Below are 22,620 nucleotides of genomic sequence, written 5' to 3'. Positions count from 1 at the left end.
TATTGCATTCTTCTGGGCAAACCATGTTATATATGCAGTTCATCCCATCTAATCCACGTTGGATCAAGTCATGAGCAGGTCCAACCTGAGCAAACAGCAAGAGAGGGGGGGGGGGGGGACCATGCCCTGTACGCACATGTGGGTTGGGTGCACCAAATCTGTCAATTACGAGCGCTATTCAAAAGCATTCCCCGATCCACGCGCCGAAACCTCGTTCTCGGTACTACACTAATTGGTTCTTCCAATGACACGGCTTACGATGAATTATTCCGAAGCCAACAGAAAGGTGTGCACCTAGGTCCATAATCAGGACCCTCTTAGATGAGTGGTCGACCACAAGATAAGCGGTACAAAACGAAGAAATGACATCATAGTGGTTTACCAAATATGAAATGCAAACTAGCGTCTACCCTACGACAGAATACTTATCTCCGCATTCTCACCATGGAGGGGTTCATTGCTGAACAGAGCTCAGAGTCATGGCTTGTGCTGTCTACTTCGACATGTAGTTGCAGTGTTGCACATTGTTCTGGTTGTTACAGATCACAAGCTTAAGTAGGTATTGCCATTTTGCCAGCCAGTCAGCTTATGTTACAATTTCCCAGTGGTCGATAGTGTTAGCAAGTAATTGAGATCTTTAGAGCATTTTCTTGCTACTTGCAGAAACTAAATTGAGATACAGGTAGGGCACGGGAAATCTCAAAGGGGAAACTAACAGCCAAACCATGAAAACTCTCATTTCTAAGGCTATTTACATTTGTTAACTCTTCGAACCTTACCCCAACCTAAATTCTCATGTATAGACTCAATAGTGTGCACCCCTTCGATGAAAGGTTGAGAACCATGCTACAGTCACAGGTAATTCCACTATTTCCATTAATGAAGTCGCCTTGAAGCAGGAATTACAGACCCATCTTGTGGCCACTTGTTGTCACAATGCCAGTAGATGCCAGTATGCCACTGATGCGTTGGTGATAGTTCCAGCACATTAAGCAGACTAAAAGTTTCAACAGCGATGGTTTGTCTTCGGGTTAAATTGGGCTCGACTTGAGGGCCTACATATCGAGAAATTTTTATAAATCTAGCTGCTACTGCAGTATCATCAGTGTTTGAGGAGCATGTTCAACCTTATAATTGAATAATTTCACTTGAAGAATGCAATATTTGGAGTACCTTGTTTGAGGATGTAACAGCTGTCCTCCACTGTGGATCATGTGTAGTTGATGGACTTTCTCTGAGCAAAGTAACCACTCTCGATTCGGTGGGCCTTTCTACTGCCTGCCGAAGAGGCATATCTCTCATGATCCATAAAACAAATCCCGATGGCACTGACAAGCCTACAAGAATTATACACCAATGATTCAGCAGATAAGCACTGTTAGAACAAAAGTGAAATTAAGACATTTCTAGTTCTTTAATGTGCACTATGAATTGAATCATTCAGTGAGGAATGAGCAGAAAAGACAAGAATAAAGGATCAACAATAAATGCACACCATGTTTTCTACTATTCTAAAATTCATTTCGCTCATTGCACTTCAATGTGTGCAACACGAAAACACCAAGTACTGATTACTTCTCTAGTAACTGTTCAAAATAATGCTTTGCATCTACAGACCAAGCAGCATGTCATTTGCATGGTAAGGAGAAGTTAACTACAGCCTGGCAATAAACTATAAAGACAAGGACGAAACATTCGCATAAACACAGATACAGAGGGAAAGAGAATGGCAATGCTCTTATTAAATTATTGTCAACACCAAGCACCAAGAAATTCTTCGGTAGGCCCTCGAGGATGAAAGTTATTATGTTATAATTGTACTTTTTAAGTTAGACCTCCAACCAGTATGTCATATAATCCAATAAACAATAGGGTAGTAAGTAGTAGCAACTAGTAAGGACTACGGACTCCCTTATATCTGACAATATAGCCAGAATCTTTCCCTAAATCTAGTATAGGTCCCCAAAATCCAAACCACATGTATGCTTGCAGGTGGGAGCATACCTACAAGGAGAAATGCACAGACCATCAGGCCTAGAAGCATATGCACATATGCTTGATGGCAAAATGCATTAAACGAACCGCTTAATACTGCATACCACCACTTTTCAGCATGGAATGGCAATGCTAACACAAACTATATTTGGCAAAAGGCCGTAGACAAAAGGTGTGCTATTTCTAGGCATAAAGCAACACAAACATACCTATGAAGTAATATACAAACAAAATAACAGCATTGTTGATGATGTCTGCATCTGTCAAGTACCAATACAAAAGCACCTGCAACAAAAAATATAGAAAGTTGAAAGTCACTAAACCATGAGCTACAAACTCATGGATTTACATCAACTATATTGTATATAATCAACTTTCTAGAACGGATATAATGAACTTACTGGAACATTAGTCACAAGTGCTAGTATAGCAGAAGACGAGAAACATATCAAGGAGACAGCAGCTAAACTGGCAACCTGCAGGTAAGGACTGTCAATTTGAACAAAGGAGCATGTTCCTTAAAGATCAAATTTGTACGTTTTTCAAAATGTTTCTTAGATCTGTACAGTTATCATGAGATCCTGCTAAAAAATAGAAGAGAGGCTCAACATATATATACAAGAATATAATCACTAGAATGATTTTCCCCATCACAGAGATCTACAAGAATATAATTCCCTTAAAAAAAGTCACAAAGCTGAACAAACCTTGGGAAAACATGCATACTTTAAGTCACGCTACATTCACATAAAGGACTGTGATACTGTGATTGAAATCCAGGTTTAAACAATATGCATATGTTAAAAATGGCATCTGAAAGTACAGAATGATGTATCTAAATCAAAACTCAAAAGCACTGAAACAGTTATTATATTTGAGTATATGAATGTAGCCCATCTAATGAACTCAATGATATATATGAATGTTATTAGTTTGTTTTCATATAACTACACATACCATTAAATCTTGCAAATGATTAACTAGATGGAGAAATGCAAGCTACAAGAAGAATGGTCCTGGGAGAGCCGGAGAGATATACCTTCCACTTCTCAGTTGATACAGTTTCAGAACGAACTCTGCTCATCTTCGTGAATAACAATGCACCTACACATGATCACAGAATCAAAAAAGAAAATCCAAGCAAAACAAAATGTTAAAACGCTGAAGCTTCACACTCTCAAATTAGTGATGTACATGAGTGCAACTACAGCTAGTAGCGGGCGAACGGCAGATAATTATGCAAGTTGGTCGATGAAATAGACAGAGATCAAGCATTTGGAACTATGACCTAGAATAAGACTTAAATCTACTGGGGCAACACAATAAAATAATCAGAAGATAAGAACAGGGGTGTACATACAAACAACATGTCAAATACAAATTCAAAATTCCTGAATTAACATCTAGGACGCAATTATGGCATGCCATACACATAAAAAATATTGAATGCTTACCATAACATGTCAGAGCACCGCCGAGTACAAGAACTACTACTGAAAATACATCCAAATAAACCTGCAAAATAAAATGTTGGTTAACATATGTAAAGCAATAAAGTTGCAATTAAATAAGTGATTGTGAAATTATTGCTGGAATGGGTGAAAATTGTAAAGTTATCAAGAAGCTAGTTGCAAAATATAGGGAAATCAAGTGTGCGACAAACATAAGAAGATATGCAAGTCAATGGTCTTTTTCTTCCAAAACCGATAGAGGGTAGCGTGTAATAGAGATCCCTTAGTTATAGCATAAGAGAGATTACAAATAGAACATTTAGGATTTGTAGACCAGCAACAGGACTCCTGGACCATCTATAACATTGTCTCATGTTCGGTTTTGGTCTGAAGATTTCCCATTATTGCCCACATGTCCCCTGAGGTGCATAGGTTTAGCGATGCACTATTTGAAAAATAAATAAATCTTTACTCCATGCCTTCATAATTTAACAAAATGCCATCCAGAAGTCCAAAGAAGTTTGACTCAAAGTGTCATGATACAACATGTGCAGGCAATAAATGCAGCTTGGGCTGCGCAATAGATATTTGACTATACAGTATTGGTACAGAAATGTTTCAGAATTCTATTGAGGTACATACACTGAAGTTCTTGATTTGACTAAAAAGCATAAAGTCAATATGCAATGGTGGTGTGCAAGTGCATGGGAAGATAGGCAATAGAACAAGAGACAACAAATAAAGATATGTTTGCCTTATTACTAAAGAGTTCATGATAAAAACTTTATGGGTCTTTTACAGGAACTTTCTGGGATATGGGTCTATAATAAGGGCTCGTTTGACAGGGTTCCAGATTCTCCCTGGAAACGTTTCTCTGGTGAATCCCCCTCAATTTTCTGAAAACGTTTGGCAGGGATTCTGGATTCAGATTCTTGAAGAAAAATGACCTGGAACTGAATCGAAACGGGTGAAACACCATTTTGGGTGATTCTCCTCGTAGTGTTAAAAATGAGAAACGTTTCAGGTGATTCAAGGTGAAATGTTTCAGGTGATTCAAGGTGAAACGTTTCAGGTGATTCAAGGTGAAACGTTTCACGTTTTGACACATTTGGCAGGGATTCTGGAGAATCACCAAAGAATCTGAAACGTTTCTGCAAAATGTCTCTTTCTTTTTTATGCAGTGTAACAATATGAACACTGACATATCAAAGCAAAACGCAACATAGAAGAACAACTCAGCAGGATATGATATTGCTAACCCTTCATACCCTTTTCAATAGAGACGAATCAATAGGATTTTCTCCTCCACCAACCCATATGAGGATGGCAAAGGCGAACATAACAACAAATGACAGTACAAGCATCTGCATGGAAAAGATATATGTCAGTATTACTTTTGGTCAACAGATAATTATTATGATAGAAAGCATAAGCAATGAATGATTAGAGATGACAAAATGAAATTTTCTCCATGCACTAAGGTGTAATGCATAAGTAAGTACAGAATCAAGCAAGAGGTAGATCAGCATGGGTGAGAAAAAGACCACGACGATGTAATCAGTAAGCTATAATGGTTGAGAGAAAAGAACTTGCCAAAATCACAAATTTTTGCCGGCTTCCAAGCTGTATTCCCGGGCAACACCTCCGACGGATATTAACAGGACGGATGCCGGGTTTAGTTTTTGTTCTGTCTAGTAAAGCTTCATGGTGACTCCTTACATCTTCTTCATCTTCATCATTTGTCTGATGACACAGGTCAACCCTGTAAGATCATGATTTTTGAAGAATATAAGACTTAGAAAAGGTATTTGCAACTCAAGCAAGCCAAAAAAAAAAGACAGATATGTAGCACACATACATCATTGCAAACTTGACCATTGAGAGGAGGAAGGAAAACTTAAAAGGGTCCGTGCTATATTACGAGCCAGCATGATGTCTGGAGGCACCAAACTATAATAATTACAGCAATAATCACATGTGCTAATGCACAGCGATGCTATCCCCCAAGGAAAATCTACTGTGGAGAGTATTATATATTTATATACATCCAAGAGAAGTAAATAAAACAAGGTTGACTGTCCTCTACATCAACGAAGAGCGGAATCCTTTTAGGGTCTTCATGGTGTGGCATCCTCTCACTAGGTTTCAGTGGGTGCTTGTCAGCTTGAGAACCTAAGAAAGACTGGCAGGAGCAATGATGGGTTGGGGTAACATTTGCATGCACCTCTGAGTAGAAGTAAAGACCAACTCTTGCCTAAGGTTAGGGCTTATCATCATCGAGTCCATAATATTATGCATATTCATGTTTTCTCAATGGTATTGACATCTGGATCTTGTGGGTTTCATCTCTAGCCTACCCCAACTTGCTTGGGACAAAGGCTTTGTTGTTGTTGTTGTTGAAGTAGTAGTAGTAGTAGCAGTAGCAGTTTTCTCATCCAGCATCAATAAGGTGCCCTGTTCTCTTGTTTTCTTGAGATAGTTCAACTGGTAGTTACAAATTGCATAGGGTAAGCTACAGCAGTAGAAGATATTGACTAGACAGGGATTGGAGAATTAAGAGGGCAGCAAGGATTAAGGTAGTCCATAATCTAAATTTGCAATACACAAGCTGGCTCCTTTGACTGATCATCTGATCATTAGCATTTCTTCTTGGTATGTCTCCAATGGTCATTCCTTTCAAAGAGATACATCAAACGTAGTACTCATGCACTGGGACCCCAAAGGAAATCTTTCTGATTGGCCCCTTAAAATTTTAGAGAAGCTACATGCATACTGCGACTACTAGGTACCCAAAGCAATGCTCGCCAACTTACCAGAATGACAGTAGCAGTAGAAAAGAAGCAAGAAGCAATATCTGTGGACTAGCTGCGAAATAATAAGAAAGGACAACTCAGATCTGATCAGGAAATAACGGAAGAGAAAAAGTCTTGTAACAGAAGAGAATAACAGTGGAAGAACGATAGCAAATCTATACGTCCAGGACAACATACCCATGAGAACAAAACCGCATCCATGTACCCAGCAAATCCATCTCTGACAAGTAGCAATGATGGTAGACACGAAATACACTAGGAATACTATCACAGGAAAAAAAATAACTTAAGTTAGTAGTAATGACGGTATACATGAAATATGCAAGGAACACTGTCATAGGATAAAGACAAAGAAAGCAATATTTGTTGTCATTCTGATTCATTTCTAGATCCACCATGATTATTTTATTTTGAAAAATTGATAGGTCAACACTGAAAACGCTCTGCAGGAACTATGATGACTCCACTCAGGACACTGAAAATAGCATGTCTAAAATAAACTGTATTTTTCGAAGAAGTTACAAGTCAGTTCAGAATCAATTCAGCATTCATTAAGAAAGTCGTCAACAAGTTATTTTGCATGTATCAGACCTACCTAAGGACAGTTATAAAAGAGCTGCAATATGAGAATGGCAAAAAAGAAAATGGGTTATACATAGCTACGCTGTTCTTATGCATATATTTCCTGAATGTTATAGCAGCTGCATTCCATTTCCAGAAAAGGCAGAATTTCTATTGTCACTTACCACTCTAGCAATAGAACTAGTATTAACTAAAACTTGAATAGTAATTAACCAAATGAGAACAGTTAAGACAGCCATTAAATAAAAATAAATTATGCAGAGATTCCCAATATACAACAATAGCAAACAATAAAGAGACATAAGGTACAGAAGATGATGAACAAAAGGCATTTTTATTGGACTAATGTGTGTCTCACCTATGTTTGATAGGCCAATCATAAAATGGAGTATCTGCAAGAGATTAGGAATATATCATTAAGGATATGGCAGCTGCGCTCATAGCTCAAAGGGAAACAAGTGTTGATCATTGATTTAGAAAAAAATATATCATAATCTAGAATTCTAATCCCAAAAGCCAATAGCCCGTGTATTGATGTAAGATATGCCACATAGCAAGGAACTTTGTGGTTGTGGCTTTCAAAACAGACAGGAACTAGAGAATATAACTGTCAATTGGTACTATATAGAGAGATTCCCATCATGATACTTTCACAGTGACATGCTTACAGGTCAACATTACCTTACCTAAATGGAAACACTTTTTGGTGAATATTTGTGAATTTCATTGTCCCCATATTTCAGAATCAGACGAGTTGGAATAAATGCAAACTGAACTAGTCGCTTCCCGAATGCCTCTTTCTTGTACTAATTAACAACGATTGGGTTCGGTGGAATGATATTAACTCCTATTTATTTATTATCTATGTTACGCCAGATCGTCACTTCTAGTAGAAATTCTGAATTACTAGAATCGCTCAAAAGAATTTAGTCTAAAATACCAAAAAGAATTTCCCATTTTTCTTTCTTATAACAAACACAAGAGATTTAATTTCATTTCTTCAATTTGCTCTCCTCTTCTTATCACTGAGCGGTCATTTAGGGGCCTTGATCTTTCTTTATAGAAAACAATATCCTTTGTGATTGTCCACGTATTCGGCAGAATTGTCTTCGATTTTTTTGATTTTGACTGGAACCGGACATGAGAATTTTTCATCATCCGGCTCGAGCAAGAATGAATCTTTTTCACGGCTCGATAGAGAATTTGATAGGTCTACCACGCCATCAAAGGTATATTGTGAAACAACCTATACTTTGAATCACTAACTTACAGGTTTGCTTAATAGAACCTTCCTGACAGGGGACTCATATTGTTCATGGGTTGAGAGCGGGAGTTGAACTCTAGGAGGTCGAATCTCCCCTTATTCCTCAGTAGCTCAGTATTCGATCTGAATGCTACATGAAGAACATAAGCCAGATGACGGAATGCGGAGACCTAGGATGTAGAAGATCATAGACTATCCGGCACTTTCGTCGGTAGAGCGAAGCAAGAAATTGCATGGAAGGGCTTGCCCTGCTAATATCAGCCTTGTTTGGAACAATAGATGCAATCCATTGGACTGACGCAGTGCCCCAAATGCCTCTAGAAAGATCCGAAGCTGAGTTATATCCCTTCCCCGTCCCATCTAGAAAGAGAATGTCAGGATTGCTAAAAGGAAAATTTGGGAAAAGGCACTCCTTCGTAGACGTCAGGAGTCCATTGATGAAAAGGGGCTGGGGGCGGGCATTGCTTGGTTCCAGAAAGGGCTTTTAGCTCCCGTCTTATCTGCTTAGCCGCCTAACGGAGTTGCTTCTCTTTCTTCTTACAAACAGAATTGGCTTTTACTAATAGGAACATAAAATAATAACCTAAATGGCTATCACAAACTGAAAGTAGTTAAAAAAACACAACAATCAAAATAAGCCAGATAATCCCATCCAAACTACCACCAAGTGTTACAGGCAGACAGGGCCAGGTTCAGTAGTATGAAGTCCGAACTATCTAAGAGTGTGAAGAGGATATGTTTTTTTTTTATATTGAGCTAGGCCATTCTTATTCATCGGTTTCAAATGCAAGTGAGATAGGGGGCTAAATGGGAATTTCGATTTCAAAATTAAAAACATAAAATGGACCTAACAGCCTAGCTTGCAGTTCAAGGGCCAAATAAGTACTTATCCATGTTGATAGAACCATTATCCATTACAAGACTACAACCCTTATAAAACAACATATCAGAAAGTTGGACAGCATGGGCACATAGAAATTCAGGATACCTTTTGCCGAGTCCATCCCTGTTGCTGATTGTGCCTATGAATTCTTGTTAGCTGCACATTACAAGCATAGTGATCCTTGGTAAGGTGCTTTAGGAAATCATCTTCAAATAAGGGATTTAAGGTAATTTGTATTTAGCAATGGCAGGTGGTCAGCTATGGCAAAAAATATTTATCAATGAAACTGTGAACAGAATATATGCACAAAGCTAAACATTCCACTACGATAAAGCACCCACATGTAGTAACGCCAAAGCAACACTACGGTGGACAAGTACCATGCCGGAATCTATCGGGCACATATGCCCCGTGCTCCTCCACTCCTGCACTCCCTGACCCGCTCTACCACCCGACACACGTCCACGCCCTTCCACCATTCATCACAAGCGGAGAAAAAAAACACGAGACACCAGATAGCATTACGGCACCTGAACGAAGGCGGCGGCCGCAATGGCGCCGTCGACGACAGCTAGAGCGGCCTGGGCCGCGACAATCGGCAGCGGCAGGCATCCCCTGCCGTCCCCGGCGGCGACAGGAAAGGGTCCGTAGCGGCCCATGCAGGACAAACGGCAGCGGCGGAGGAGGAGGATCAGGGGGCGGGCGGGCGTAGCATCTCGCGGCGACCCTGGAGGCCGGGGAACTAGGGTTTGGTCCGGCCTTTGGGCGCGGCCGCGGCTCGAGCGGAGGCAGAGGAGGAAGCAGGGGTGGAAGCGGAGGAATTGACTGGAGGGGACGACTTGAAAGGCAACACCTATTGGATTGGAAAGCCCGAGACCACGGTACGATCTAGTGCGGGCTGTCTATACGGTGTGTTCTGTTGCTACAACTGGATTCTGTAAAGTGCATCGTGAAGTCATACATATTAAAATATATATATATTTAATTGGTGGTATTAGTTTAAACAAACTGCTGATTTTTTTATTGAATCTGAGATCATATAAACGGATATAAGAGTTAAATTATAATCGGTTACTCATATCAAAATAGTTTTGTGACACTCGAAAGTGGATCCGCTTGATGAGCGGATGCAGAGTCTATATCTGCTCAATTAGGATGAGAACTGAAGCTCAAATTAAGTTTCACTCCTCATTCAGGATGAGCCATATATTTACACCCGCTCATACATACGAGGACAATAGATACAAATAACTAAACACGTTTTTTTCTAAAATTATACACATCTACTGAGTCAGACTGCATGAATTCACGCAACCAAACACACCCATAGAGGATGCTCGGATGGCTGATCTCAGCACTCACCACGTCGTGCCAACAAGCATGAGAAAATTGAGTTTTTCCCTTCTCAACAATGGGCCTCGTCAAATTGCCACTCTAAATATGATTCAATCTCTCTTACCATTCTATTCCTTACCACATTATTTCTCTATCATTATCTCTTCTTTTAATCATTTTTTTTTCTTTTCCCATCTACATGCACTAAAAAGGACCCATTTGCCCTCCCTAGATAGATACTTGCCTGGATCGATCCCAAATTATTCTCTCTCACACAAACTCATCATATGTCGTTTACTTTCCTAGCTCCTTCTCACAAACAGAACAGCGACAAAGTGCTCCCCTTCCCAGGCCGGCGACCACCACGGCTGTAAATCCAGCTAACTACAAGTTAGGAATCCTCCTTCTCAATCATATCCATTTGCTTTTCCTGTTTGCTTTGACTCTGAAGCATTTCCCCTTATTGGATTGGTTTGAAACCCTAGCTCTGAGATGCTTGGGGGGAGCTAAACTGCACCAGCACCTTTTGGGCCGGCACGAAGGATGCCCCTTGCGGGTATATGCTATTCCTTATTTCAGTTTTGTGTTTATTTTGTACTATAGCAAGCGAGAACCGAACGTGAGAGGAACTCTAGCTTGAGTTTTCTATTAATCTATTTCTAACACCTCAAGTAGGCTTGATTTGGAGCTAGTACTTAGTGCATCTACTTGTAGTTAGTCTAGTGTTATGATGTTAGGCAGTACTACTGACGCACCACCACTGATGCTTCAGACTAGTTTTAGTATGCAACATGTAGCAGCTATTCATTATGTTGATTGGGATAACATCCATATACAAGATACCCAAGATGAGGAAGGGAGGGTAGAAGTGATTAGTGATAATCAATTGTATGCAGTTTTGGGCTTAAGGGATAAGGATGAGAGAGCAAAGAAGGCTGAAAAGTAAGCTACTAAGCAAGCCAAGAAATCTAAGAAAAGCTCAATCAAGTGCTGGTATGAAAGATAATATTGAAGGTGTTGTCATTCCTATTAATGATGACATACCAGACGAGATGTGCTTAGCATATGACAAGGATTGCCCCTCCATGGGTGTTGGCATAGAGTACCCATCCATGAAGGAATTTAGGTTGGTTGTGAGATAATTTGCCATAAATGAGGAATTTGAACTTGGTACTAAGAAATTTAATAAGACGAGATTTAGAGGGTTCTGTAAAGGTAAGGGATGCCCTTGAAGTATTATTGGGCACATGCAGAGTGATAAGAGAACTATAAAGGTGAAATCTTATTGTAATTTTTCTATGTGCATGTGCTGATAACTAACAAACTTGTAGCATGATGTATATATATGTGCTGATAACTAACTAATTCCATTCATTTTTATTGTAGGTTATAGTTTTACTTGATGTGCATGATTGTAATTCAAGTAGCAGAGTGAAGACTATCACCCTATCTCGGGCTTAGGTTACTGACAGGGCTCTGGGTATCCTTAGGAGCACTCCCAATATGGATGCTAAAGAGATGCAGATAAAATTGCATGATGACTATAGTGTCACAATTTCATATGGCATTGCTTGGAAGGGAAGAGAGATAGCTCTCAAAGAGCTATATGGAGGTTGGAAAGAGAGTTTTCAAATGTTATACAGATAGAAGGCAGAGCTTTTGAAGAGGTCATTTGGAAGTGTTATGGAGATTGATATCATGGAAATAGATGATATAATGTATTTTCACAGGGTTTTTTTCCTGTGCACTTAGCCCTTGCATTGAGGGATTTAAGAAAGGTTGTAGGCCATGCCTTAGCATTGATTTCACTACACTTAATGGAAGGTGGAATTGTCATTTAGCTACAACTACAGCAGTAGATGGTCACAACTTGAGACTAAAGACAATTGGACTTGGTTTATGAGTAAGCTTAAGAAGGCAATATGTGACCCTCCTCTTCTAGATGTTTGCACATATGCTTGTAATGGCTTGAAAAATATAGTGAGGAATGTGTTTCCTAATGCTGAACAAAGGGAATATTTTTGGCTCATGCAAAAACTTCATCAAAAGATTTTCCAATGTTGGAGACATGTATCCTGCAACGAGGGCATGCAGGCCTGAAGTGTTCACGGAATACATGACCACAAATTTTCAACTTGCAACTGGAGTGAGGGAATGGATAAAGGAGTGACATTCTCTCAAATGGATGAGGCGCTCTTTCAACCCAGATGTCAAGTGTGACTTTGTCACTAAAAATCTGGTAGAGGTGTTCAACAACTGGATCAGAGACATCAAAGATCGTCATGTTGTTGATCTAGTTGACAAAATCAGGGAGATGATCACGACTCTATGGCAAAATAGGAGAAGGATTGGAGAAGGGTTGCATGGGAGGATCCTACCAGGTGTCGTGATTCAACTGAGAGCAAGGACTAGAGGATTAGGACACTTGAACGTAGTGTCGGCTGCTAATTGGAGTGCAGAGGTTTGGGACAACGACGTCAATCATGTTAGACATATTGTTAAGTTGAGATAAAAGAAGTGTACTTGTCTTGAGTGGCAGCACACTGGTAAGCAATGTCACTTTTTAACAACACAAAAGAATATGAACTTAGAAGAATTTGTACATGAGTACTACTACGTGGACAAATTCAAGGCTACATATGAGAGAGTAATTGAGCCAATGACAGACAAGTCTCAGTGGCCAACGGTTGACCTGCCATGGGTGCTGCAGAGGGCTGTTGGAAGACAAAGAAAACTAAGAATCAAGGGTTGCCTTTTAAGGTGGTGGCAAGGCTGCTGTCAAGAATGATGGAAACAAGAAAACAATGATAAGAGGTCCAATCACTTACCAAAGATGTGGAACAAAAGACAAGCTAGCTACAAGTGCCCACTCAATGGAACCAAAAAAGGCAAGACTTGTTCTTTTATTTCTTGCATTCTTAACTTATCACCTCATGGAATAATTTTTTTTTCCTTGCAAGAAGAGAAAGCCTAGGAAGAACACTACCAAAACGTGACCAAATGAAGCTAACACACCACAAAGGCCAAGTAGAAAAGCAATACTACATGATAGCCTAGACAGAGTGACTAGAAGGTAAGCTATCCTTATTGAAATAATGTACATGTGATAAAAAATTCACTTGATCTATTATTAAGGGGAAAATGCAAAAAAAAACCCCAAAAGTCACTTAAATTTTGACTTTCCCCCCCAAAAGTTGTTTTGTTGCAAAAAAACCCCCTAAAGGTTTGGTTTTGTTGCAAAAACACCCCCAAAAATTCAAAAAAAAAAACAAAATCACAAAAAATTCTAAAAAAAACTAGATACAATTCTAAGATCTTTTGTGAAATTTGTTTTCAAAAATAATATCCTTTGCATCATATTTCATGGAGAGTAAGTTTGAAAAAAAAAAGAAAAACATGCTGCTCATTTATTAATTCGAGTTAAATGCATAGTTAATTATTTACTAATCCAAAAATTGTGAAAAAAAATAGTCTTCTTACATGATCCTCTATCTTTTAAAAATACATAAAATCTTGAAATAGTTATTGTAACGTGAAGGATTGAGTAAATGTGTTGCAGATAGATAAATTCATAACTAATCCATAACACCCCCAAAATTAGTGAAACCATTTTTATTAATTTACTTAAACAATTATTTATGTAAGAAAAATAATGGTAGACATGACAAAGTTAAAATAACATGAGTTAATAAATGAGCTGCACATTTTTCTTTTTTTTCTAAACTTCCTCTCCATGAAATATGATGCAAATGATATTATTTTTGAAAACAAATTTCACAGAAGGTCTTAGAATTGTCTCTAGTTTGATTTAGAATTTTTTTATGATTTTTATTTTTTTTGAATTTTTGAGGGGTTTTTTGCAACAAAATCAAACTTTTGGGGGTTTTTTTTTCAACAAAACAATTTTTGGGGGAAGTCAAAATTCAAGTGACTTTTGGGGGGTTTTGCATTTTTCCCCATTATTAATGTGACATGTGAACTCATTCAACACTAATTTGGTTTTGCTATTATTCGATATTAATTCAGCACAATGAAAGCAATTGTGTTCTTTACTTCAGTTGCATGGACACAGATACAGTCACCGTTGATCACTTAGTCAAAAGTTTAAAGTCTCTGGACAAGATAGGAATATTCCTGTGAACATACGAGTAGTAGTTCTATGTATTATTTGATCCGTAGTAAGAGTAAAAATCAAAGTAATGTGCCACGCAACAATGTTCTATTCCTAGCCAGGGCCCAGAGCCGTGCCCAGCTGAACTCCCGAGCAGTTCGTGCGTGTATGTGTTCGCGCCTGTACCACGCGTTCGCGCTGTACCACGCGGACTAGTTCGTGGTCGTGTGTGCTCATGTATGTATGTACGTATATTCATATTTTTTATTTAATTCTTGGTTTTATTTAGAGTATAAGAGTAATATAAAAATTCTAAATATTGTTTAAGCAAACTAGAGCTCACTAACCCATTTTAATTAGTTTGGTCTTAAAAAACCTAAGCTAATATTTAATTAAAATTCTAAAAAAACTACTTTTATAACTTCTAGCAATTTTTAATGTATCAAATAAATTCTCAAAAATCATAGAAAATTCACTGATATTTTTCTAATATGATGCACTAATTTATAAATGTTTCTAACCTTATGTTATTTGGTGGAAAAAAGTGGGTTCTTTGTAATGCTCAATTTATATGCATTTTTGCACAACAAGCAATGTATTCCATTCCATTGCACTGCACTGTCAGAAAATAAACATGACAAGTGTTTTGCATTATATACATTGCATATCCCATATTTTTCTCTTAAATTGATTACATAACCACCTAATTTTCACTTGACAAGTATCACTAACACACCCAATAGAAAAAGAACATCAAGAACTACATTGCTTCATTCTTTTCTTCTACCACTTCAATGACGCTAACATCCTGTAGAAATTCAGGATACTATTGTAGCCACTTGAAGAAGTAGCACTTGCCAGGAATTTATCACCACAAAAAATGAGTCAGTTTAGCTCCAATTCCTATCACCTTGCCAAAAAAAAAAAACCAAACGAAAAACAGCCAAAATCAAGCCTACACCATGCTCATTCTTCCTGCACTTAAAGAAGGCATTCTCAAAGTTCTCTTTCGTCCACAATGTGAGCTTCAAGATCCGATCGCCACACCTAGGGCATGGCACAACGGGTAGGCCACTCAACCCTATTATAGGCTGGGACGAGGAAGGAGGCTTGCAGTCAGCCCGAGCCAAGACGTTGCCCTACGACATCTATGGGCGGCAAAGGAGTACAGGGACTAGGCTGTGGAGGATATTGACATCGGTGTAAAGAATAATATGGTCCCCTGGCATGGGGACCCATGATGGTCAAATATCATCTTTTTATACACGTTATGATTGGGTAGGACTATGGTCCCCCGGTGCGTCCAGCCAGCGACCACGCGACCAATTTCTTCAACCAATCCCTAGGTCTCAGAGGAAAACCCCGCAACCAGTTTTTCCTAGTTGCAGAATAGGTTTGTGCCTAATAAGTCTAATTTCATTACATACTTTTTCACTCAAGTATTTTCTCTTACCAAGGTCATCCTTCCGGACGGACCTAGACGTGGTCAGCATAGGCTTACCATGTCCCGTCCTGTAGCATTAAACACTACGGGACGAACTGACAAGGCGTGGTAGTATGTTTTGTAGGAGCGCAGATAGCACGTGGGGACATGACCTGGCAGACTAGGCGATAAGGATGGCGCGGGTATGGAAGCGATGGGACAGACCCTACAGACCGACAGAGCAAGTGGAATACAGCCACTCGCCGTAATAATGGACATAGGTTAGAAGGATTAGCTATGCCTGTATCTAGCTTGGGTCCCTATGTAAGTCATCTCTCCCTCGGATATATAAAGGGAGGGAGACACGGAGAAGAAGGTAACTGTAACCAGTTCATTTAGACCCATATAAAAAAATACACAGGATGTAGGGCTATTATCCCTAGGGAAGCCTGAACCTGGATAACCCTCGTTGTTCTTGAGTCCATCACACACACGTAACTAGGACATATAGCTGCAAGACACGGATCACGCGCCCGTCGTCAGGTATACCCCAGTATCATTGTCAGGGACAACTCTTGATATATTACATAACCACCTAATTTTCACTTGACAAGTATCACTAAAACACCCAATAAAACAAGAACATCAAGAACTACATTGCTCAACACCAAAATCTGTCCCAGATTGACTATCAGTGCAACATCTTTCAGAATATGGCTCAAGCATTTCTTTTGTCCATCCATAGCTTCAACCTGTGGCATTATGTCTTCATACTTTTTTTCTACCACATCAATGACGCTAACATCCTGTAGAAATTCAAGATACTATTGTAGCCACTTGAAGGAGTAGCACTTGCCAGGAATTTATCACCACAAAAAATGAAACAATTTAGCTCCAATTCCTATCATCTTGCCAAAAAAACAAATAAACGAAAAACAGCCAAAATTGAGCCTACACAACGCTCATTCTTCCTGCACTTGAAGAAGACATTCTCAAAGTTCTCTTTTGTCTATGCTGTGAGCTCCAAGATCTGGTCGCTGCACCTAAGGCATGGCACAATGGGCAGGCCACTCGACCCTATTACAGGCTGGGACGAGGAAGGAGGCTTGCAGTTGTCCTGAGCCGAGACGCTACCCTGCGACATCTGTGGGCGGCAAAGGAGTACAAGGGCTAGGCTGCAGAGGAGATTGGCTGGGCAACAGAGGAGGAGAGGGGTGGCGTGTTCGTTGGAGAAGAACAGAGAGAGGACAGAGAGAGGAAACGATTGGGGATCGATCTAGGAGATGACAAATGGGTCCTTTCGAGTGCCTGTAGATGGGAAGTGAAAAGGAAAATGATTAAAAGAGGAGATAATGGTAGAGAAATAATGTGGCAAGGAAGAGAATGACAAAAGATAGTTGATCATGTTTAGAGTGGCAGTTTGGCAAAACCTGTTGTTGAGAAGGGCAAAAACTCAATTTTCTCAACAAGCATGGGGCCTCGACCCCGGAGTCGGAGGTGTGAAAGTGAAAGGATTCGTCTTCATCAGTGTGAAACTATCAAAGTAATCAAAGTAATTTAAGTTTAAATTGCATTGGGGACTAGAGCTATAAATTGTGCTATTGTATTTTGATGATTGTAACTACTAAATTTAGAATATCCTTGTTTAAGGAGTAGTAAATTAGGGCACAGGGTAGAGAGTTCATAGTCTATTCTTGTAGATCGGTCATTGATAGAATGTAGAAAGCATCTCGAAAAACTTCACAGTTACCATGGCAAAGTAAAGTTATCGACATGACGAGAAATCATGGTGGCAACATTTACCCTCTAATATGAATAAGGGGCCATTAAAAACATATATTTAGACCAATGTTTTGAAAACGGGTCTACTAGATCGTTTACTCGACCGTGTACAAGGAAACGAGTGCCCCAACCTATTAGGATGGTTAGGCCGCATAGCCGTCGGTTAGGACGCATAATCTATCTGATTATATTGTATATTCGCTACTAGGTGGGTCACCAGTCGAGTACCGGTTAATGATTTTTAAAACCTTGATTTATACACTCTTAGATTGTGTAAGGGAAAAATGATTGAGCATTCGAAGTTGATGAGGTTTCATTTAGGAGCCCTAAGTTGCAAGTGATACAAGATCAGATGTCGAAGTCCAAGAGTGCATGGGGGAGAATAATGACCTCGACGACATGGAGAACATGTAAGAGTGTATATTTTGAGAAGGTGAACGATCAGACCTTCTCATACCTAAACGAGCAGACTCGCATGCTCTGCCTGCACGCCCTTGAACCATCTGAGTCATGCCGCCCAACGTCTCATTTGGATATGCAATGGTTTATGATTGGAATATTTTGCTAGGGACACTACACTTATGTGATATTGGTCGTGCGACATTAAGATTTTTTTTTTTTGCTGCAAGACATTATATATAAACTGCATATTACAAAAATATCTAAGTTGTAAGACATTAAGTGTCCCACAGCTAAGACCACCTACGAGTAATGTGTTGTAGCAAAATTTCCCTTTTATTAATGGTAATGATCGAAAACTTGTGTTGAAGATTGGCCCTAGAAAGTCAAAGAACATCGTCATTGAAAGAAATGGGAGCAAAGGGCGAGGCACGTGTGCCATTTAACACGATTGGCTTTCTGAGCAGCTACTGTGAGCCTTGCATTTACGGTGCTTACTTATCAAAGTATTCAAAAGATCTAACTAGTAAGAAAAAGAAAATATTTCCTAATTGGATAAATCTTAACCACATAGTAAGAAAAATTATAATGTTTATTGAATGCTTTTATTTCTAAAAATGATTATTTATATCTTAGAATATTGTTGTCATGCAATTTTACCTTTAATATTGGGTGGAAATTACTCACAACATAGCTTTGCAAGTTTGATGGGCTTTCTACTATTCACTAGTTGAGTGTATGTACGTTGCAACAGAAATAAAAAATTTCACAAGATGACATCAAGCATATAAAAGCTATTGATTATATCCATGAATCTAGGAGTGATTTTCTATTCTAACTACCTCACAACTCAATAAATAGCAATTTGGCATAAAATAAAATGAGAAACCCCAATGTTACTCAGCATTCATGTAATGCTAAAAAAACTAAGGATGAAATGTGACCTTTGAGCAATCAAGATATAGAAACATAGACAAGATGAGGTGATTACTGTAGGTTTGGCCCTAATCCGCGTGAGAGGGAAGAAGCGCGTGCCAGCGCTGCTGCCGAGGATGATGGAGGCCGCCTTGTTCGTGTAGACGTCTGTCGGTGTATTCAGAACCAGGGGTCCCTAAGTCTCGAGGCCAGGCCGGCTATCCACCACATGTCACCACCCTGCGAGGTAAGAAAAAGCTAAATCCCGGGAGAAGGTGCTCGGGGCCGCCGCCTCTGGTTCCCGAGCACCCTAGTTCCCCGATGATCTGCAGGGTCCAAATACTAAGACCAAAGTGCTCGGGAGAGAGTGCTCGGGGCTGCACGTGGCAGCCCCCGAGGACCCGGTGCCCCGAAGGCCCCACCAAAGTGCTCGGGAGAGAGTGCTCGGGGCTGCACGTGGCAGCCCCCGAGGACCCGGTGCCCCGAAGGCCCCACCAAAGTGCTCGGGAGAGAGTGCTCGGGGCTGCACGTGGCAGCCCCCGAGGACTCGGTGCCCCGAAGGTCCCACCGCAGTACTCGGGAGAGAGTGCTCGGGGCTGCACGTGGCAGCCCCCGAGGACCCGGTGCCCCGAAGGCCCCACCAAAGTGCTCGGGAGAGAGTGCTCGGGGCTGCACGTGGTAGCCCCCGAGGACTCGGTGCCCCGAAGGTCCCACCGCAGTACTCGGGAGAGAGTGCTCGGGGCTGCACGTGGCAGCCCCCGAGGACCCGGTGCTCCGAAGGCCCCACCAAAGTGCTCGGGAGAGAGTGCTCGGGGCTGCACGTGGCAGCCCCCGAGGACTCGGTGCCCCGAAGGTCCCACCGCAGTGCTCGGGAGAGAGTGCTCGGGGCTGCACGTGGCAGCCCCCGAGGACTCGGTGCCCCGAAGGTTCGCGCAAGATCATTCAACGACCCGAAGGGTCCCGTCGTCAGGGTGTCATCCAGTCAAAGGCCCAATGCCGCATTTAATAGGCACGCGCGGTCTGACATCCTGACATCCTGACATTCTCAGCTGCCCACGCCCCAGTGTCAGACCCTGCCATGCACTAGCAGGGGGCCGTGGGTCCATTAAATGCACGGGTCTCGTCCCGTTTCATCCAGGTGCCTCGGGATAACGTTGCCAGAATCGAAGCACTCCGCCTGCCACCCTGCCCTGGCAGAAGAACAAGACAGGGTGGACGCACTGGGCACCTCTGAGGCTGACCGGTAGGCCCCTTTTAGGGCGCCCCGAGGCTTCCGCAGCGGCTGGTGGTCGAATGCGCGCCGCATTTCTCCACCGCCCCTGTCACTTCGCCAAAATGAAATGATTACGCCTTTCTCCGTGGCACCTTGGCATTCGCGTCCCCTCTTTCCCATTCAGGATATGTTGGGGTCGGCGCGCCTATAAAAGGAAAGGATGGAGAACACTAAAAGCGAGGAGAAAAAGGCCTTCGACCACCAGACGACCAACAATCTCCGACGAACCAGGCCAAAGATAGATCGACAGACACTCGAACCAGCTCAAGTTAAGCTAGAACATAAGAGCCTCAAGCTCTTTGTAAACAGCCCTCCCCTTAGAACCAGATACCTCCTTGAAGAATTCCCTTCAAGGATAAATATAGTGTTCATACAGGAGTAGGGTGTTACGCCTCCGTGCGGCCCGAACCTGTCTAAAACCCGGCGTACCCACTTTTTCTTGCATTAGGGTGATCGTCTCCCGCCGGCCATCACATTTATTTCCGTTCCCGCTTATTTCCCAAACAAGTTTTTCCAGGATCATCCCCCCGGCCGAATCTCTAAAAAGGGGTCTCTCGGGATCCCTGCGACAGGAGTTCACTCTCCGACAGCTGGCGCGCCAGGTAGGGGGGAATATCCCTGGATTGTTTGTTTCACTTTTTTCTTCACAGGAAAAGATGGTAGGTGGGCACCGTCTCCAGCGTTCCGGCTCCACTTCCAGTAACGGAACGCTGCCCCACGAAGAAAGCCCCGTCGCTGCTGCGTACCCGCGGCAGCCGCCATCCACGCGTGCGGCTTTTCCCGCCCAAGGGGATCAAGGCGCTGGGCCCATCAGCACCGCCGCCGCTGCCAACGTACTTTCCGACCCCCAGCAGGTGGTTGGGACCCCGGCCGCCAGGTCTGCCTCTGGACCACGTCGGGTGCCGCCTCGGTGCAGGCTCGCTTTCAGTGAGGCCAGCCCAGGGAGCGCGTTGCTTGTAGCACAAGCTCTCCTCAGACACCCGCCCATTCAGGCCATGCCAAACACTCCGGAAGGCCGGTGGATGCAAGACGTCGTCGCTTTGGTCGGCACTGCTCGTCGCCAGGTGCAGGCCGGGAGTCCTCGCGCCACTCCTCAGCACGGTGCCGCCAGAGCCGGCTCCTCAGCGGGCAACACCCGCACGGGCCGAGGGGTCTCCAGGCGGAGTGCCGTCCCCCTGGCCATGTCCGGAGCCCGGGACCTTCGTTTGCACCTTGACGAGCGGAGGGGCCACGAAGATGCCCGAGTCACTCTCGAACGTCAGCGGGAGACCCGGCAGGGGGTTGGGGCAGAGGACCAGGCTTCCTCTCTCCCGGCGCATGACCACCGAGGATCCCCGGCTCGCCGCTTCTCGCCACCAAGAACCCCCGCTCATGCTGCGGGGTACGGCACCGGTTGCCGTGCCTTCACCACCGAGCTCCGCCGGGTGAGGTGGCCTTCCAAGTTCCGCCCCGAGCTGCCGGAGAAGTACGACGGGTCCATTGACCCCGTCGAGTTCCTCCAGATCTACACGACAGCCGTCCAAGCGGCCGGAGGCAGCGAAAAGGTGATGGTAAACTATTTTCATGTTGCCTTGAGGGGTTCCGCCCGCTCTTGGCTTATGAACTTACCCCCAGGATCTATCAGCTCCTGGGATGACCTGTGCCACCAATTCGTGGCCAACTTTCAGGGCACGTTCGCACGTCCCGGTCTGGAGTGCGACCTCCACGCCGTCCAACAGCAGGAAGGGGAGACGCTACGGCGATTTATACAGCGTTTCAGCCAGGTTCGCAACACTATTCCGCGAGTGGCCCCCCATGCTGTTATTGTTGCTTTTCGGCAGGGCGTCCGTGATGAGCGGATGCTCGAGAAGCTAGGTACGCACGAGATCGAGACCCCTGCGGAGCTTTTCGCACTGGCCGATAAGTGCGCCAAGGCTGCGGAGGCCAGGGCATGGCATGCTCCTCGCCCCGTTTCCGACCAGCCAAGTTCTTCCCGCTCTGATAAGCGGGAAAAGAAAAAGAGAAGGAAGCGCGAGGCCGCTCCCGTTGAGCTAGCCCAAGTCCCCGCTCACAGGGAGCCGCAAGAGCCCGATCGCCGGCAAGAGCGTCGGCCGGGTGTTGATCGGCGCCCCGTCAGGGCCCCTGCTCGGGCTCCTCCTCGGGCCTCTGTGCCCGCGAGGGCCCCGGCACCGGCTAGGGCGTCAGCTCCAGCAAGAGCCCCGGCCCCTGGCCGAGCTCCTATTCCAGCGAGGGTCCCCGCTCCCGCGGGGCCCGAGCCAGGTAAATGGTGTCCCATACACCTGACCAGATGGCACGACCTCACGGAGTGTCGTACGGTCAAAGGACTCGTGGAGCAGCGCCAGAGGGAGCGCGACGAGTCCCACGGAGGAGGCGATGCCGAGGTCGTCCCCAACA

General features: G+C 42.9%; 1 protein-coding gene across 1 annotated transcript; it reads right to left on the bottom strand.

Annotated features, from left to right (window-relative positions):
- Positions 1-548: 548 nt before the first annotated feature.
- LOC133908749 (tobamovirus multiplication protein 3-like) lies at positions 549-9,880 on the bottom strand. The gene is made up of 13 exons (XM_062350894.1): positions 9,519-9,880; positions 9,094-9,144; positions 7,200-7,233; positions 6,437-6,523; positions 6,260-6,311; positions 5,040-5,208; positions 4,715-4,810; positions 3,450-3,510; positions 3,035-3,099; positions 2,397-2,471; positions 2,205-2,280; positions 1,174-1,337; positions 549-1,055 (listed from the first exon to the last, which is right to left on the bottom strand). The coding sequence occupies exons 1-13, from the start codon at positions 9,645-9,647 to the stop codon at positions 1,032-1,034; spliced, it is 1,083 nt and encodes a 360-aa protein (XP_062206878.1). The 5' UTR covers positions 9,648-9,880; the 3' UTR covers positions 549-1,031.
- Positions 9,881-22,620: the final 12,740 nt, after the last annotated feature.

This window comes from Phragmites australis, chromosome 2 (assembly GCF_958298935.1).
Source record: "Phragmites australis chromosome 2, lpPhrAust1.1, whole genome shotgun sequence".
Taxonomy (NCBI): domain Eukaryota; kingdom Viridiplantae; phylum Streptophyta; class Magnoliopsida; order Poales; family Poaceae; genus Phragmites; species Phragmites australis.
Note: the sequence above shows the minus strand (reverse complement) of the source record. Positions and strands in the feature narration are given on the sequence as shown.